This window comes from Dipteris shenzhenensis, chromosome 25 (assembly GCF_047967505.1).
Source record: "Dipteris shenzhenensis isolate YYH24624 ecotype China chromosome 25, Dip_SZ_1.0, whole genome shotgun sequence".
Lineage (NCBI taxonomy): Eukaryota > Viridiplantae > Streptophyta > Polypodiopsida > Gleicheniales > Dipteridaceae > Dipteris > Dipteris shenzhenensis.
In genome coordinates, this window is record NC_141620.1 from 8360944 (window position 1) to 8380312 (window position 19369).

Consider the following 19369-nt stretch of genomic DNA (forward strand, 5'->3'; position numbering starts at 1 on the left):
TGTGCAATAAACCTATTTGAAGGCAAGGCTCAAGAAAGATTTTGAGTTGATATGTGAGCTTCAAGCAAGAATCTTAGTTTTCAACCCTTCTAGCATGTGGTAGACCACACGTGAAGAGCTGACCCCAATGGAGTAGAATTTCTAGGACAGCCAATCGCAAACAATGATCACATTTAAAAAGCTTGATTTAGCCCGATTTGGATTTTCTTTTCTCATGCTTGCAAGATGTACTTTTGCTTTGAGCTTTGGTTTGGGAGTTTCTTTCATACTTAATAGAAGCCCTTTTCTTTGCCAAAAATAAATAAAATGACTTCCCAAATTGTTTTTGTCGATGAAATTGGCCCCAATGAATTTCTATATGCCTACAATTTCTCCATTGTCATAAGAATGCCATGCCACTTTCTATATAAAGATCCACGACCATGATTTGGTGCTAGCCCAAATATCAAGATCAAACGATTCTGTCACCTATACTACATTGATGACGAAATCATTCGAGGTAAATGTGTGTTCATTTATATGGCTTTTGAAATGAATACTTCATATAGCACGCCTCCTAGCAACCAGCTTACCAAAAGACATATTGAGTCGACTTCTATAGCTGACTTGTGCATTCACTAAAGTAATCATGGCGACAAACACAATTCCCATCACAAGAAACAGAAGAAATGGTAACCACCTCAAGCATTGAAGGATTATCAATGAATTACTTCATGGAATAGAAGATGTAAGTGGAGGAATCTGAGAATATAGAAAGCCGGAGTGCGAATACTTCAACCATACATTCCAGATATTTGGCCTATTGGTTGGAGCTGCAAGTAAAGCTAACCTCGTACCGTTCAATCCTTACCTAGTCATCCATGCCATAATGCACACATTCAAGAACATACATTAGCATCCACAAAATGGAGGAAAAACATTAGAATTTCGGAAGTCATAAAATGATTCTCAAAATACAAGTTTACACTCGTCATAACAAAACTGTCAGCACTAATGAGCTTCTTCTAAGCTTAGCATTAGAACGCTAACAATTTACCTACCTGAAACATTACATTAAAGGCCTTTTTTTTTCTAGCGCGCCTATTCTGAGATCTCTCCACCTGTCTTTGATAACTTAAAGCTAAAGCCACAACTCTCGTTTTGGTCTCTTTGGGAAAACAAAATCAGAAGCTTGAATTGATACCAAGGTACAAGGGAAAGGCTTACATCTGCAGGCAGATGATAAGTAAAGAGACGGGCACCAGACCTACAGCAGAGTGGATCGTTGGGGGGCGTGGCCTTTCAATACATCAATGACTTGCCCAACAAGGCCTGCATTTCACAAAGTCAAGGCTTCCATCTTTGCTACAGCCTCACTGGATTTTGTGCTGGCTTCTCTGTCAGCTTGTTTTTTCTTTTCCCTGTGGGATCACCCGATAATATAGTTAGGAAGACCTGAAGACTCTATCAGTACTGATAAAGTAAGAAGTTTGATCTTGGCATAGACAGAACTGACATAAGTATGCCGCAGGGAGAAAAAATCTACGATCACATATTTGCCCCAGGATCGTTTGAATGATTAGGGATTTCTTTAACACTCAACTACATTAGAAATTTTCAGAACCGAAAAACATAGAACATAGTCTACATGAAGGTGAGAAACAGATTATACAAGACTTATACTAACCGCTCCACGTATTCCTTGAGTAGTTCTTTGGCCTGAACCAATTTAGATAGCAGATTGCGATACACATCAAGGTCCCGGTCGACACTCAGTTTACTTACATTCAATTCTTTCGACAGCTGCCCACCACAGTAGAAACATAAATTAATAAAGCCAGACGAGTAAAGCCCCACCCAGATTATGATTAGCTTCTTGTTTGGGCTCACTGCAAGTATAAGCTAATTCAGCAGAGCCATTTCAAGACTACATTCAAAAGCATCCTGCTACAAAATCTTTCTAACCACAATTGTCCACACAGGTTACTTCAATTGAAACCATGCTTGCATAATTTTTTAAAACATGAAACTTATCACTGCGTTGCATCTAGACTTACAGATCCAAATTCAAAAATATATCACATAAGAATCAATAAGCAAGCTTTAGAGTTCTTACAATTCTGGCCAAGGATTGGATAAATTGGCACTGAGGCAGGAAAGGTGCTCCCAAGCCTACATGACTGGCTGGAGGTTGTACATGACTGTGCTATATCAATATAAATTGACACTGAGGCAGGAAAGGTGCTCCCAGGCCTACATGACTGGATGGATAAATTGGCACTGAGGCAGGAAAGGTGCTCCCAAGCCTACATGACTGGCTATACAATCTAATTCAAATTTAATTTCATAACTGGCTGGAGGTTGTACCCAAGCCTGCATGATTGGCTGATCAAATTCAAGTTTTTACGAAGTTCTCAATACATTGCAATGCGTAGTAGCTAGTTAAGTTCACAGTGTTAACCATGTAATGGCAATCCTCATCTATGGTTGTGTTGTAAGATTTGGTGTCAAAGTAGAACTTGGACTGTACCCTTGCCATGGGCGCCCATTTCACCTACTAAAACTAAGCCCGAACAGCAAGGCCATTCTACTGTCCAATCTAAGACATTTGTGAAACAAGTCTTACATGGCTCTCAAAATAGCCACACGTAAACATATGTTCAAATTGGTGTGCTTAGCACTGCTTACTATGTGGTTACATTAACTCTCCACATAACTGGCTATGGAACAACACACTTTTAATGGATACTTTGCTTTCTAGTTGGAGCCTTTGGCTTCTTAGTCTCTTATGCATAGAGCCTCAATAGGTAGTGACAAATTATGCTTGGGTAATGGGGATAACATAAGTGTAGCTTTGATTTGTAGGAAGTTTTATTTCACACTTCTTATGCTTATGATTTCTCTGCCATCTTAATCTCTCTCGGGTCACTTTTCTTTTTATCTTTGGTTTCACAATTCTCATCAATATTCTAGGAAGGATATATTCTAGACTTATGAAGGGATATCTCATATTGATTAAGTTGGTATGTACAGAGAGGGGTACATGCCATTGCTACATATCTTTTACTGTAGTAGTATTATGAGAGACCCAGTGAGTTGTAGTCGTCGTGAATGAAAAGGTGCATAATGTGTGATTAGCTCTTAGTCTTAAACTGATGTATGGCGTTTACTCTTCCAGACTATCATGTAGGTACTCTAATTAATTTGGGTTGCTTTTTGCACTCCCTTGGGAGCTGCCATGTGCCCTCCCTAAAGCAAATGTACTAGAGGGTTTCTTGCTGTCCCATAGACCTTTTGGTCTCTAGTGGACGTTAATAGACTTTCTTCCTTTCTTTCTTTCTCAGCCTTGGTGTATGACATATGTATTAATCATTATTATATATATATTTTTAATATTTTATTAGCCTTAAAAGCCGAACTCTGTTTCCACCGTTTCTTTTGGTGGCCAAAACACCGTTTTTCGCCCGTTTGCGAAACTCCTGGGAACTATGCTCATAGCCCATTTTGAGGTAGCTCTTCTGTAGTTGCTATCTTAAGAGTGTATTCCTTATTGGGCTTCTATGTGATGCAAATCGATATTAAGGGAAAAGGCTCTCATGTATCTTGTTGTTATGTCTAGAGGGCCCCTTCCTCTTCTTCTACTTATTGTAGAAGGACATTGAACATCTAAACTATGGGCGAGCATAGCTTATGAATGTAAGTGATAGGCTACGTGCATAGGTCTCCTTTAGAAACAGCAGACATGTGCATTTATTTCATAGTTCGAAGAAATGTTCCAATACGTAGAAACATGAAACGTTTCAAAAAAACAAGGGGCGATTCAAAAATTCAGTTTGTATATTTGGGTCTTAATAAATGCAAATTTTATGTCCTCCTGCATACATATATATGCTGAAACTTTACAAACTAAGCTAAAAAATCACAAAATGCTTCATACAATACCTATAATGCCCAATGATTTTGGAAGTACTCTAGTTTGTAAGTTGTTACTAGCTAGTTTGTAATTTAGAGTGTGAGCTGTGAACTTCAAAAATTAGTGATATAGAGACTAGAATCTAGATTACAAAGTTTAAATTTCAAACTTCTAACTAAAGCTTACTGAAATATTAATATCTTTGATTTAGATTAGTGTAGGTAAAGGTACTCCACATTTCATTGGTAATGAAACGTTCCAAACATGTTGCAAGTTTCAAAATGTTTTGTTACCAGAGAAACATGATTCATTGTGACTATTTTATTTAATGCAGAAAGTGTTGGGATATCTCAAGGTGTATGCCTCAGGCACACCTTATGTTTCTATGTGTGAGTGCTAGAGGCACAGTTAGGTGCCCACAAGCACAGTTAGGTGGTGGAAAAGCCACATAGGATGATTGAGTGAATCTAGGAGCAGATTGAGGAGATGATTGTGGAGCTTTGAGGTCATCAGTGATGTCAGTGACCTTGTATGAGGTGCCTACTTAAGGACCTCTTTCTTCTCCATTCTATAAGCAAGTATTCTGAGTTTGTGTCCACTCTACTCTTTCCTTTCAGTATTCCAACATGGTATCAGAGCCCTTTGATCCCCCTTGAGCCCATTTCTGCTACATCATCATCTTCTTCTTCATCTTCTTCTTCTCCATTTTCCTCTTTCTTCCCAAAATCTTTGAGAGCTTGGTTCTCCATCTACAAACGACCATTGCCCAAACCCTCTGAGCTGGAAACTCCTCTAGTATGGGCGAACTTCCACCTGCAAGCAATTGAAAAAAAAACGTCTGTGGTGGCTGCCATTCTCCAAACAGCGAATTTCTTGTGTTGCTCAATACTCCCTGCCTGCTCCGCCATTGCCTGAGCCCTCTTAGGAGTAGATGGGCGACCTCAAGACGAAGATTTTGAGCCAATTTTTCAGGTCATTTGGTTCAGTAACGAGGGAGAAATCGTCAAAACTCAGTTTCAGCCTGTAGCAACTCTCCCGGGCAAAAGTGCGCACCATTTCGTCCAACCTCTGTGCTGGACCTTCTCTGGTATATGAGCTTTCTTTTGCTTCAGAAAGCCCTCTTTTCCTTGCTTTGAAGAGTGAGCTACAAGCCCTCCAAGTTCAGCTTTTCATTTTTGACAGTTTTGGACAAGTTTTGTAGATGATGCTACATAAAATGCTACTCTAGCATTTCTGGTCTTTTGAAGTTTTCAATAACTTCATTACAAGTGTTGCTTCAGTTTTGTTTTGACTTGCTAGACCTGGTTGTGATTGGAAAATGTTTATTTCATTCACTTCTATGAAGCATGCAAAAAGTAGCATCATTGTTTGAAAACTAGTCACTACTATTTGCTACATCAAGTGCCTATACTTTGGAAGTATTTCAGTTCTTTTTGCCTTGTAAGAGAGATAGACACTGCCCAATATCTGGGTTAGACCCTCTCATGGCTACTTTATATAATCTTGAGAAGTTCAATGGAAAGGGTTTCCATACATGGCAAATGAAGGTAAAATTTGCATTGATGCGGGAGAACTTATGGGGAATTGTCAAACCTACTCCTACCGCTTCTTCTACGGCCTCAAATGCTGGAGAATCTTCAGCTCCGACACGACCGGCAAGGGATCCAGCAAGAGAAGAAAAAGCATATGGTATAATTGCTTTAGCTTTGGGTGATGATTACATACATCATATATCCGACTTGGAGTCTCCATCGGAAGCATGGCAGAAGCTAGATTTGATTTTTGGTGCAAGCTCTCACATATCTAAAATATCACTTAAAATCTCTTTCTTTGAATTAAAGATGGCAAGTGATACTACTTTAGCTACTCATGTCAACTATATGCGGAGTCTTATGACTCAGTTAGCTTCTATCAACTCTCCTATCACCCCTGATGATGCTATGGCAGTGCTACTTAAGAGTATGCCTGAAAGTTTTGATCACATTGTTAGCACTTTGAAGAATCTTCCCAATCCAAACCTTGAAGGCATTATCTCAGCTCTCCAAGAAGAAGAAAGACACATGGAGTTAAGGAAAGGCAATGACACTGCTTATGTTATGAAATTCCAGAAGGGCAAGTATTCTCCTTGCAATCACTGTGGAAAGACAAATCACCTTTCAAAGGACTGCTTCAAAGTTAATCCATGCAAGCACTGTGGCAAAAACAACCATAGTGAGAAGTTTTGCAGAGCCAAAGCAAAGACAGAAAATGCAAATCTACTTACAATGAATGAGCCTCCACAAGATGAGGCATCCTTTGAAGATTATGCATTTTAAACTCATCTCTATGTATGCTCCAGATCTCTCTTTTATGTCAAGGTACTCAGCCTGGATAGTCCTCCAAAATGAATGAAAATAAATTATTGTGTGTTGTGTGTTTTGTAAACACCTCTGGTCACCTTATGATGTAGACCATGTGTATGTTTTGTTCCATGGTACCTCCTACAGACATTGTGTGCATGTACATGTAGGGGAGATCACCATTGGAAGGTCTGTTTGTATCCCTTTCTGTTTACCTTACACCCAAGGGAACCCTTGCTAGCATGAGAACCTAGCCATAGATTAATCCTTGACCACCATGAGATGGCATGAGAAACTATGAGACTAGATGTATCCTTGACATAGCCTGAGGCATTTCCTTGAGGGGGGGTTTGTTGGGATATCTCAAGGTGTATGCCTCAGGCACACCTTATGTTTCTATGTGTGAGTGCTAGAGGCACAGTTAGGTGCCCACAAGCACAGTTAGGTGGTGGAAAAGCCACATAGGATGATTGAGTGAATCTAGGAGCAGATTGAGGAGATGATTGTGGAGCTTTGAGGTCATCAGTGATGTCAGTGACCTTGTATGAGGTGCCTACTTAAGGACCTCTTTCTTCTCCATTCTATAAGCAAGTATTCTGAGTTTGTGTCCACTCTACTCTTTCCTTTCAGTATTCCAACAGAAAGATGTTATGTTTGTAGAGTAGATGTATAGTATAAATGTACACATAACACAGTGTTTTATAAAAGTTTATTTCACAGATGATTCCAATGAACACAAACATATATACTAACACATACAGACACTAATGCTTACACATGCCCAAACAGGTGCAGAGACATACACAGACTGGTTTGCATCTTGCCCATTTCAAATGAACCCAACATGCAAGCACAATCAAACACTTATACCTGCTCCAGAACTGTTGGATCTGTTGCATTTGCCCTTTCGAGAAGTCTAAAAAGACCAATAGCAAAGAAACGGCTGTAATGAAACTTTCCTTCGGCTGCCCGCTGAGATATATCCTTGAGGATAGCCTCCACTTCTCCATCTTCTGACTTGAAGGATATAACACTCTGTGCAGTCTTTGTGCTTGCCCATCCCTCCAACTTGTCGGCATCATTCCTGCACAATGAATTATCATCACTTCCATACGAGTTAGTAAGTTCCTCTGGCAGACACAATAGGTCATTAAGTTCTACTGTTGACACTACAGCTATATATGCCAACAATCAAAACTTCAAGGGATCGAATAGGATACTTTACAGGTATATTCAGACAGATGTCAGCCCAAAACATTTCAGATAAAAACAGTACTAAGAGCCCTTTCGCACCTACCGTTATGTCTGTCAGCTTAACACAATTGAATTAAAGCTAACACTACAATTTTACTTTCATTCATAGTAGCCAGTATGTTATAAAGCAAGTGGTCTTAACAATATGGATCTCGTTTCACAGAGGATGAATTTTCTGCAAGGAAACAGGAAGCTTATTATAGCAACCTCACAGGGTAGGAAAGAGGACGCATGTTACAGCAACCTCACTCAGATGATGCGAAAGAATCTGAATATTGAACCCACAAAGAATAGACAGCAGAAAATGAAGGCAAACGACGTCAGATCAGATGAATCTTCTACCAGAAGACCTGCGCTGGGCTATGAAGAGCAGTAGAAATCTCACACAAACTGCGATCTACGTGGGCCTGCTATTCACTCCTGCATTGCCTTGTGTAAAGGACCACAGTTAAATTGTGCTGTAGGCCTATTTAAAAGGGAGAACCCCCTGAGAATCTGGCCGACTGGACTGTTCACAGACTGGAGTCTTTGGGCCCAACTTTCACAGACTGATCAGTCTGTGAATGAGCAGATGTGGCCGACCAGATGGACACCCATATCTGCCTAGATCTGAGTCCAAACGGGATCCTCTGCAATGCCTATATGGGCTATAGATCCAATTTTATATAGAAGAGCATCCCGCTTCCTAGAAAGAGTCCAAGCAAAATATAGCCAACTAGCCCCTTCCTATTGTTCTAAGTCCTTGACACTTAGCCTTGGTATGGACTTGTAGGCTAGTTAGGACACTTATTCCCACAACCTTAGCCTTATTGAGACACCTAGTGCACTTTGGACATTTTAGTCTTAAGTTGACTTTGATTGACTTTAGCCTCTATATACACCATCTCTTGTACTTTCACATTATCCATCTGCAAGTACACTTCAGTTCCTTCAGCTTGTTGCCTCCTTGCATTCCGTCTTCCTTCCATTGCTCCCCGCATCCAACAATGGTATCAGAGTAGGATTTCTGCTCCTGCCTACCTCCTCCCATGCTCAATCGTCAGCCCAACTCATCCCAGGAGGTAAATGCCACACGTAGAGACGAGAGCTCACCCAATGCGCAATGAAGTAAGGGTGAGAGTGACTTCTGTTTGTATGCTTGAAGCATTAGTCCACCATTGTAGCACTTTGCAATTTTAACTGGCATTTGCACCACCATAGCTTTTGCTTCATCTCCGAGCAGCTACGACCTATTCCATCCCAATGGTGGAACGACGAGCGTCTTCTCCTCCCCAATCAGAGTTACTGCAGCCTAAAAGCTGGATCTTGGAATGCTGCCCTGACTGATAAAGCAATCCTCGATTGCGAGAACCTTGAAGATAGCGAAGGATTCGCATACCAGCATCCCAATGGGTCTTCTTGGGAGTCCGCATGAAGGAACTCAGTGGAACAATAGAGTAACATAGATCCAATCTGGTATTGAGTAGCCAAATCAAGGAACTGATCAACTAGCGATATCAACTCGCATACACGGGATTACTAGGGTCATACTTGGACAATTTGGTACTGGGGTCCATGGGTGATGAGATGGCACAACACTCGATCATCTGAATAGCCTCCAGACAGAAGCTACCAAGTAAAACGTTTCTGAGGCACAAAATAACCTTGCAACCCCTGTGAGATCTTTGGACCCAAAAAGAAGTGCAAGAGGCCAAGATCAATCATCTCAAAGGCTTGGGAAAGAGCCGCCTTGGTTTTGAAAATATGAGCAGCATGACTCCATGTAATGACACATCATCAACATACAAGATGACAAGGGAAAGAAGACCCCCTTGATAGAACATGTACAGATTAGGATCAGCATGTGACCTTAGAAAACGCTTCCGCACATAAAACTCATCAATTTTCTAATTCCTGGCTTGGGAGCTTGCTTAAGCCCATACAATGCTTTCTTTAACCTAAAAACCATGACCTCTAACTTGGTAAAACCAGTGGGTTGCTCCACATAAATCTCTTCCTTTAAATCTCCATTGAGAAAGGCATATTTAACATCCATCTCGTAAATGGGCCACTGCTAATATTGTCCAAAGAGTGGCCATCCCGGCCGTAGGAGCAAATGTGTCATCATACTCAATCCTCAAACGCTGTGAGTATCCCTTAGCCACAAGTCGGGCTTTGTGCTTATCCACAATACCATCCGAGGCGTACGTAACCTCGTAAACCCATTTGACATGACTGAGCGGTGCTTAGGATGCGCTACTAACTCCCACGTCCCATTTCTCTCAATAGAATCCAACTCTAATTCCATGGCATGCTTCCAATGTGTCTAAGAGAGTGCTTCCAGAACATTCGAAGGCTCCTTGTCTTTCAAGATGCGAGACATCAAGGAATAAGTGACCTAGAGTGGAACTACCTCCATAATTTTTTCCTTATTTCAGTGGAATCTACGGGGTCTCTCCTCCTCTTGAAGCCATGAAGAAGGGATATTAGTGACACCTGAGTCAAGAAGGGTTTCAACCAACAGGGTACTTTCTGAGAGCCTAACCCAGAACTTTCCCGTGTTGCTCGAGGAGGGGGGCAATCATCAGGATCACTCTTGGGCTGCGGGTTGGGAATAGCTGCCGCGACTGGGGGCAACACAAGAACACAATCATCACTATTGTCATCATCCATGGTCTTTGGGATAAGAGGTGGCTAGACATCAACCATCGAAGAAGGAATCTGTTCATCAAAGATAACATCCCTACTGAGGATAATCTCCCTCTTGAAAGGGCCCTTCATACAGCCGGTACCATGTACATAGGGAATTGAACCCGACAAAGATGGTCTCGGTCGACTTCCCATCTAACTTCTCCCTCTGCTTCTTTGGAATGTGAAACAAGGCATCGCACCCGAACACAAGAAAATAGGACACATCTGGCTTCTTTCCAAAATAGGCCTCAAAAGGGGTTGCTTTAGGAACAACAGACGTCGGATTGAATCGGAGAGAGAGAACAAACAAGACTCGAGAAGAGCGCATCCCTCCTTTGCCCTTTGGAATGATGTCGAGGTTGCCTTCACCACGAACTTTGATGATAGAGCTATCGCCGATACAAACATCCCCCCCACATGTACAAAATCCTTCAGCCCAGCTAGAGAAGGACTCATATTACGAGATGTCCCACTGTCAACAATCCAAATCCGAAAATCTTTAGCTTGAAGAGACTGTAGGTCATTCTATGGGCTATCCATAGGTGCCACTTATTCCTTGGTGTGCCTTGTAGGCCTAGTCATAGTCAATTAGGACTATTGGTACAGTTAGTACATGTATCACTGTTACACAACTACTCTCTAGATTCCTGTTCTGCAGCTCCTTGCTGACACTGGATTTGTGCACTCTAATTCATCTTGTTCACGGGCGATGACAGTATTACGATCCACCCAGCCAACTCTCAAGGCATGATACGTATTCAATTTTTCTTCATAAACATCACTACGTATTTTCTTCATGTTTATCCTTGAGACCCACATCTCCCTAGATAGTTCCTGGCCACATGTCACATTTTAGGCCTTTACTTAGATGCATCCTTTTTCACCCCTCTCTTGGAGTTCCCTTTTAAAACAATTGCCCCTTGGCAATTTACACATTTAGATGCACCTAGGCCCTAGCCCTATTAGAACTATCTAGTCAATGCCATTACGCCCTCACCTAGGACCTTGGCAGTTACTTCTCTTGACCATTTAATTACGCACATTAATTATTACAAAAGTTGGTCATCTAAGAGAAAATGCCCACCGATCTATCCGAGGTCATGCTATCTCGGCTAGAGCATAACATTCCTTCCCTCTTCAAGCATCAGCGTCCTCGATGATGAAATCTGGGAATGCTCTCCGCAACTGGTATACGGATTCCCAGGTAGCTTCCGATAGAGGCTGACCATGCCATGCAACCAACACCGTGGGTATCTTCCGATTTCGTATTTGCATTGTTCCTCGGTCCAGGATTCTTGTTGGTTTGCGCCTTGCAATATCCTCTATCTCCTGAAACAAAACCACACCTTCGATTAGTGAGTCACCTGTATGCAAAAATTTCTTTAAGCGTGAAACATGAAAAACCGGGTGCACCTTACACCCTTGTGGCAATTCTAATTTATAGACTACACTGCCTATTCTTTTTAGAATTAACCACGGCCCACAGTATCGAGGTGATAACTTAGCACACTCTCCTGAAGTCAACGACTTCGAGTGCGAAGGAATTCTGAGAAAAACTTTTTCTCCTTCTTCAAATACTCTTATAGACCGATTTTCATCCGCATACACCTTGGCTCTATCCATAGCCTGGCGGATGTTAGCTCTCGCAAGTGCTAGCATCTCCCGCATCTGAACTACAAAGTTCGCGGCACTAGGCACTTTCTGAGGTACTCCAACTATAGTCGGATTGGCTGGTCTATAACCATAGTTCAGCTCAAACGGACTGAACCCAGTAGATGAATGTTTTCTATCATTGTAGGCAAACTCCAACAATGGCAACCACTTGTCCCATGTATGTTGCCTCAATGACACATATGCCCTCAGCATATCCTCTAAAGTCTGGTTGACTCTCTCCGTCTGACCATCCGTCTCAGGATGATCCCCACTACTCATTCCCAACTCAGTCCTTAGTGTCTCAAATACCGCTGTCCAAAAATGACCGGTAAATCTGACATCCCTGTCTGACACTATGGATCTAGGCAATCCATGCAGACGAAATATATGTCTAATAAACAACTCCGCTACTTGCGGGGCACTAATAGACTCTCTAGTCGGAATGAAGTGAGCCATCTTGGTTAGACGATCAACCACCACAAGGATAGAATTATACCCTCCTTGTGTTGCAGGTAGCCCTACAATAAAGTCCATGGAAATGCTCTCCCACTTACTTAGTGGTATTTCCAAGGGCTGTAAAAGTCCGGGTGGCTTCACCCGCTCGGCCTTACTTACCTGACACGAGAAACACCGTGTCACATATTTATGAATATGCTTTTTCATCTTTGGCCAAAAGAAATCTCGCTTCACGAGATCATATGTCTTCTCGACACCTGGATGTCCCGCACACGGGCTATCATGGCATTGTCGAATGACTCTCTGCCTGAGATCATTCTGACCAGGTACTACAACCTTGCCATTTCTAACTAGCATACCATCCCTTATGGTATATCTTGCATAAGTTTGGCCTTTTCTGGATGCCAGGTCATCCTTTTCATTTTCCCCGGGTTTTAATACATGAGCCTTAGGCCATAAGCTCTGGACAAACTCGTCCACCTTCTGAGTTTCTCTGATCTCGGTCATTAGAGCACTCTCTAATACCGTGAAACTCAGGTTGTGCATAATGCGAGACAACGCATCAGCTACCTTATTGTCTTTTCCTCTTCGGTACCGAATCGTTAGATTAAACTCCTGCATGAGCTCTGCCCACCAACCTTGCCATTTCTAACTAGCATACCATCCCTTATGGTATATCTTGCATAAGTTTGGCCTTTTCTGGATGCCAGGTCATCCTTTTCATTTTCCCCGGGTTTTAATACATGAGCCTTAGGCCATAAGCTCTGGACAAACTCGTCCACCTTCTGAGTTTCTCTGATCTCGGTCATTAGAGCACTCTCTAATACCGTGAAACTCAGGTTGTGCATAATGCGAGACAACGCATCAGCTACCTTATTGTCTTTTCCTCTTCGGTACCGAATCGTTAGATTAAACTCCTGCATGAGCTCTGCCCACCTAGCTTGGCGGCCCCTCAAGTCAGGCTGTTTACAAAAATGTTTCAGAGTATCATGATCTACATCCACATAAAACTCTGAACCATACAGATAATGCCTCCATGTTTTCAAAGCATGGATAACAGCATACAACTCCAATTCATGAGTTGGCCAATTCCTTTGAGAGGGAGAAAGCTTCTTGCTTTCAAAGGCTACTGGCCTTCCCTCTTGAAGGAGGACTGCTCCTACCGCAATGCCACTCGCATCGGTTTCTAGGAACAACGGTTTCTGGGGATCAACTATTTTTAACACCGGTCCTGAGACCACAGCTTGTTTTATGGTGTTAAAACTTTCTTGTTGATTCTGTCCCCAAATAAAAGGTACTTTATCTGAGGTCAGATCAGTCAGTGGCGATACTATTTCGGAATATCCTTTGATATGCCTTCTATAAAACTGGACAAATCCCAAGAATGATCGCAACGCGGTCAGACTCTGAGGGATTGGCCAAGTTAGTATCGCAGCCACTTTCTTCGGATCCATTTCTACCCCCTGTGGAGTAATTATGAACCCTAAGTACTCAAGCCTAACCATACACAGTATAGTTTTCTTTTTATTCACATAAAGACTGGCTTTCCTCAAAGTACTGAACACTATCCTTAAGTGTTCATAATGCTCAGTAACACTTTTACTGAATATCAAAATATCGTCAATAAAATGTACTACGAACTTTCCGATATACGGACGTAGTAAATCGTTCATAAGCATGACGAAGGTCGCTGGAGCATTGGTAAGTCCAAAGGGCATTACCAAAAACTCATAATGACCAAACCTGCTTCTAAAAGCGGTTTTATGCACATCCTCGGCTCTAATCCGGATCTGATGATAGCCGCACTTAAGATCTATCTTGCTGAAAATCACGGCTCCATGTAATGCATCTAGCAAATCATCAATCCGAGCCATCGGATACCTGTGCTTAACAGTGATATTATTCAATGCTCTGTAATCTATACAGAGGCGAAACGTATCATCCTTTTTCCTCTTTAATATCACTGGTGAAGCAAAAGGTGAGAAACTTGGTTGAATCTGCCCCAACTTGAGGTATTCTTCCAGTTGCCTACGCACCTCTGCTTCTTCAGTAAAACTCATTCTATAGGGAGGTCTATTTACAGGCTCTGCCCCCGGGATCAGTTCAATCTTATGCTGAACTTTCCGCTCTGGAGGTAACCCATAAGGTAGTTCATCCCTAAAACATTCAGAGAACTCCTCTGTTATAAGATTAGCCAGCTTGGCCATCTCATCACTTTGCGTAACATCAGTGCTAGTCGAAGAATCATTCACCGACTCTACCGATGCGGTGCAAAGGTATAAAAACTCTACTTGAGCCTTTCTGATTTCCATTACGGAAACCAACGGTCCCTGAGGTATATCTTTTTCACCTCGCAAGACATAAAGCACATCATTCATCTTGAATTGATATACGTGCTTTTTCCAATCAATGGCTGGATTCTTCCTAGAATGCCACGCCATTCCCAGGGCTATATCTGCATGAGCAAGCTTGGTCATTTCAAAATCAAGCTTCTCAGTATAGTCCTGAATCCGAAGTTCCAACTGGGTAACCCTTTGGTCCCATACTTCAGTTGAACTTCCATCTGCCATTCTGACTGTATACGCATAGTCAGATGGACTTGTCTTTAGTTTCAGCCTCTTCACGAGCTTGGAGTTAATCACATTGTGAGTTGACGCCGAGTCAAACAACACAATGACATCATGACTGGCCACTTGCCCTTTCATCTTGATCAACTCCGTATCATTGAAGGCTGTATACCCCGTTGCTGCGGGCTTAGATAGGATGTTATCAGGTGCACTCGTCACTAACTTAGCAACAGATACACATAACAAACAAGGTACTAACCTCTGAGAAGGTCCCGCCAGTTGCATCTGCATATGTTCCGCACTGGGACTCTCCTGCATTTCCACGTCGCATTCAGATATTATCATACTAGCCGTGCGACGATCTTTGTTCAGTGGACAATCCTTCCACTGATGTCGCTGAAGGCAGCCGAAGCACAATCCTTCTTTTCTAGCTTTCTCTTTTTGTTCAGGGGTCAATGAGGACTTTGACCAAGCCCGGGCTGCCATTGGAGTTATTTTCCTTTTCACCCCAACGGTGGTACTTGTTTTTACTGGTCCCTCAACCGGCTTCACCTGCTTGGTTTGGCCACTTGGCTGCGAGACACTTGTCTTCGAAGCCCATTTCCTTTGAAATCCCCCTTTTCTCGGGTGCTCATACTGAGTCCCTGCCTGCACAAATCCACCAGATCTGCCTCTGGCATCCTCATAGTTCAGGGCTACTGCTATAGATTCATCTAGTGTAGTCACATATTTAGCCCGAACTTCCATTTTTATTTTGTCGTTCAGTCCATAGATATAGTCTTTTAACTGAACCGACATAGGGAGAGGGTCTGTTATTTTCATAACACATTCCCTAAATTTGTCAGTGTACTCTGCCACTGACAAGCTCCTCTGACGAAGATTTCTATAAGCATCCCAAGCTCGGGATTCCTCATCAGGTGGGAGAAAGTGTTTCTTGAATTCAGCTTTAAACCCTTCCCAGGTGGTTGGAGCAACTTGATCCTTCTGTTGCTTTATCCACCATCTATCCGCTGCCTCAATAAACAGGTGTGTGGCCTCGCGGATTTTCTTTAGATCGGATTTAATCTCACAAATGGCGAAGGCTTCTTCCCACTTGTGCAACCAAACCTCGATCACATCAGAGCTGCGCTCGGTCATCCGACCAGCGTACTTCTCCGGTCTATAATTAGCGATATTAGGCACTTTGACCCTTGCGCGCTCTAAAGAATGTACACTGGGCTCTGGCTCTCTGGAGCTTTGCCCTTATCAATCCTAGACGGTCTAGCCGACAAGGCTTGCACCATCTCCCTAATCTCATTTTGACCAGCATTCGCCTGAAGTTGCTGGTTCATAATCTGCTGTAAAGCGTCCTCTAATATTGAAATCCTACCAGCCAATGTAGGTGCTGCCTGATGTGATATTGGTTGTGTTGACTGTACTCTAGACTCGCTAGGATTCACCCTTGAACTCTGTCCTTCAGCTTCCATTTGTTGAAAGGGAGGTTTTTTTTTTTTTTTTTTTTTTTTAAGGAAAATATATACTGCCTTCTTTTTCTGGTTTTTTAAAAACCTCTACACGCCAACCTCCAAAGTAAAATATATATACACAGTTTTTCGATTTCCACTCTGCGTAAATGATAAACTCAAACGAACGGAAAAGATGCTCCCTGGGCTTTTCGTCAGTTCCGATTTTATCAGATATCTCCGAATTACAGTAGGTCCTGCTACCGATTATCCCATGTCTTCGTCTGATTCGCCGTCGATCGTGCACGCCACTCAATTCCGTATCACGTTCCTACGCTGGTCTATTCTAGAAGCTGCGCCTGGTTTCGTCAACGACGCCACACTATTGCAATAAAATATCAACCTGCTCCATTCGTTATTGTCGTCACTTGCGTGGAGATGACGATACGCAGATAAAACTCGTGGTGACTGGTCGAATAGCGACGAATAGTGGCTGGTGCGTGTACGAATCCTGGTCAGCAGCCCTGCGATAAGGCGTCACTCAATCCGCTGCTCTCCGTCGTCACGGCGACTCTCTAGGTACAGCCACCATCTGAAAAGTCCCGACAACCGACGAACCACCTCGCTATCAACCCGTCCCTAATCACGGCCGCAGCGAGATCGCCAATTCGTAGACCCCTTACGTTCCTGCCTTCTCAATATCAATCGTCACCCTTCTCTTGGATAACCTCCGTCTAGAATTCTGCTGTTCATCCGTAGCTTCCCTCTTCAAAACTCACGAACGCTTCCTATTCCTTGCGCTCTGATACCAAGTGTTACACAACTACTCTCTAGATTCCTGTTCTGCAGCTCCTTGCTGACACTGGATTTGTGCACTCTAATTCATCTTGTTCACGGGCGATGACAGTATTACGATCCACCCAGCCAACTCTCAAGGCATGATACGTATTCAATTTTTCTTCATAAACATCACTACGTATTTTCTTCATGTTTATCCTTGAGACCCACATCTCCCTAGATAGTTCCTGGCCACATGTCACATTTTAGGCCTTTACTTAGATGCATCCTTTTTCACCCCTCTCTTGGAGTTCCCTTTTAAAACAATTGCCCCTTGGCAATTTACACATTTAGATGCACCTAGGCCCTAGCCCTATTAGAACTATCTAGTCAATGCCATTACGCCCTCACCTAGGACCTTGGCAGTTACTTCTCTTGACCATTTAATTACGCACATTAATTATTACAAAAGTTGGTCATCTAAGAGAAAATGCCCACCGATCTATCCGAGGTCATGCTATCTCGGCTAGAGCATAACAATCACCTAGGTCAGTTAGGACACTTAGCCCAGTTAGAGCAATTAGCCCTACGGTTTTGTTATGTTGGCTCCCTCTTGAGCCTCCACTCTCAGTTTTGCAGAAACCTATTACAACATCTCATTGTTCTCCTTCTCTCCTTCATTTTTGAGCTTCCATTGCTTGCCATAGCCAACAGTGGTATCAGAGCAAGTCGGGAATCCATTCCCTCAACTTTCCCAAGTTGTTTGGCAGCCTCCTAAGCCCTCATTCCTGTTGGTCTTGCTGATTTCTACACACCCGTGAGTGTTCAAGGCCTCTCCAAGCACTTCTGTTGCGAAAACCCTCATTTTGACGCGAGAACACCGCACTTTGGAGCATCCACCGCGAAGGGAGCTGCATTTCAAGGCGATTTCCAGCTTCATCGAGCACACGTGTGGACAGTGGCTTCTGTACGGATTCTGTACAGCTGTACGGTGCTGTATGGACCTGTGCGCCTGCATTAACTGCCCCTCGAAGGCTGTACGGACTGTTTTCTCTGCATTAAATGCTGTACGGATTCCGTACCACCCATTTATTACTGTACGGAAGTGTCAAAGATCTGTACGGACCTGCAGTGCACACATTTAGTGCTGTATGGTCTGCCTCGAGGTGCGTGCCAGCCAATTTGAAGCTTTTCCAGCACTTTGGAGCTGTTTCGTGAGGCGTGCAAATGTTTTGGAGCTGCCTCGAGCTGTGTGCCGGCTGTTGAAGACTTTTGGAGGTTGTTGGAGCAATCTGGAGACCTCTCCTTGAGCCATTTCAACCATGTATTTAACCACATCCCCCCACATGCCTTCCTAGGTAAAGCTCTGCTTGATTCTTTCATATGTATTAGATTCTCATTTCCAGCCCTAATTTGCTCTCATTTTCACCTCTCCTTCAAGAGTGAATCTCTCTGCTCACATTCAGAGCCTTTCACTGCTGTCCTTTCGGGCTACATCATTGGGTAAGCTGTTCTTGCATTGGTTATTTCCAATTTCTGCTTCATTTGCATTTTGGAAAGGCTCCATGTTGCCTTGGAAGGCCTCATGTTGCCTTTTGGAGGATTTTTCTTGCAACAAGTACACCTTGGGACAACAGAGTCTCTTGCAGGCATAAGCTTTGAAGATTGGGCATAATTTTGTCACTTGATTTTGAGAGGTTGCCTTTCTCTCATTTTTACTAGTTGGTGCATTTGTCTTGAATTTCAGCACCATGACCAGCAGCAAGGATAATTTGTTTGGGATGCTTGGGGCTGATGACAAGCTTGATGGCACCAATTCCCTTAGCCCGTCAACATCCGACACCTACGTCTACACAGTCACCGTCCGTCACCTCTGTGCAACCCGTGTAGTGCGCCATCTCTGCTCGCCCCACCCTGCCAGTTGCATCGACCATTCCGCCTCCTGCTCCGTCCATCACCATCGCCGTTAGATCTACTGTGGGTAAGGGAATTCGCTCGGGTTGACCAACCGTCGTGTGCACCACGTCGTCGCCAGGATGTTCAACCGCCATGCACCGACGCCATTCTGACGCCTCTCCAAGCTACAGACCTTAGTCTCTCTAGGTTAGCTTGTTTGGTTGGGTTAGGTCTAGGTTAGTTTAGGTTGGGTTAGGTCAGTTGGTTAGGTTAGGTTTAGTCAATTAGGTTTAATTAGTTTGGCTCTAGGTTAGGTTAGTACTAACTAAGGTTAAAGGTTGGGTTAGGTTGGTCTAAGACAGTTCCCTAACAGTCCTAAAGGTCTTAGGCTACAGCTATACTAACTGTCCTAGGTGACTTAGG

The 19369-nt window shown here is 43.0% G+C and overlaps 1 protein-coding gene across 1 annotated transcript in view; it reads right to left on the reverse strand.

The window, feature by feature from the left end:
• Nucleotides 1–920: 920 nt before the first annotated feature.
• PSB29 (photosystem II reaction center PSB29 protein) overlaps nt 921–19369 on the reverse strand; it is a 31788-nt gene continuing 13339 nt past the window's right edge. The window contains exons 3-5 of the mRNA XM_087396819.1: nt 7102–7315; nt 1667–1782; nt 921–1400 (exon numbers count right to left, since the gene is read on the reverse strand). Of these exons, the coding sequence (XP_087252945.1) occupies nt 1319–1400; nt 1667–1782; nt 7102–7315 (412 nt within the window). The 3' untranslated portion in view covers nt 921–1318. The remainder of the gene's footprint in view (nt 1401–1666; nt 1783–7101; nt 7316–19369) is intronic.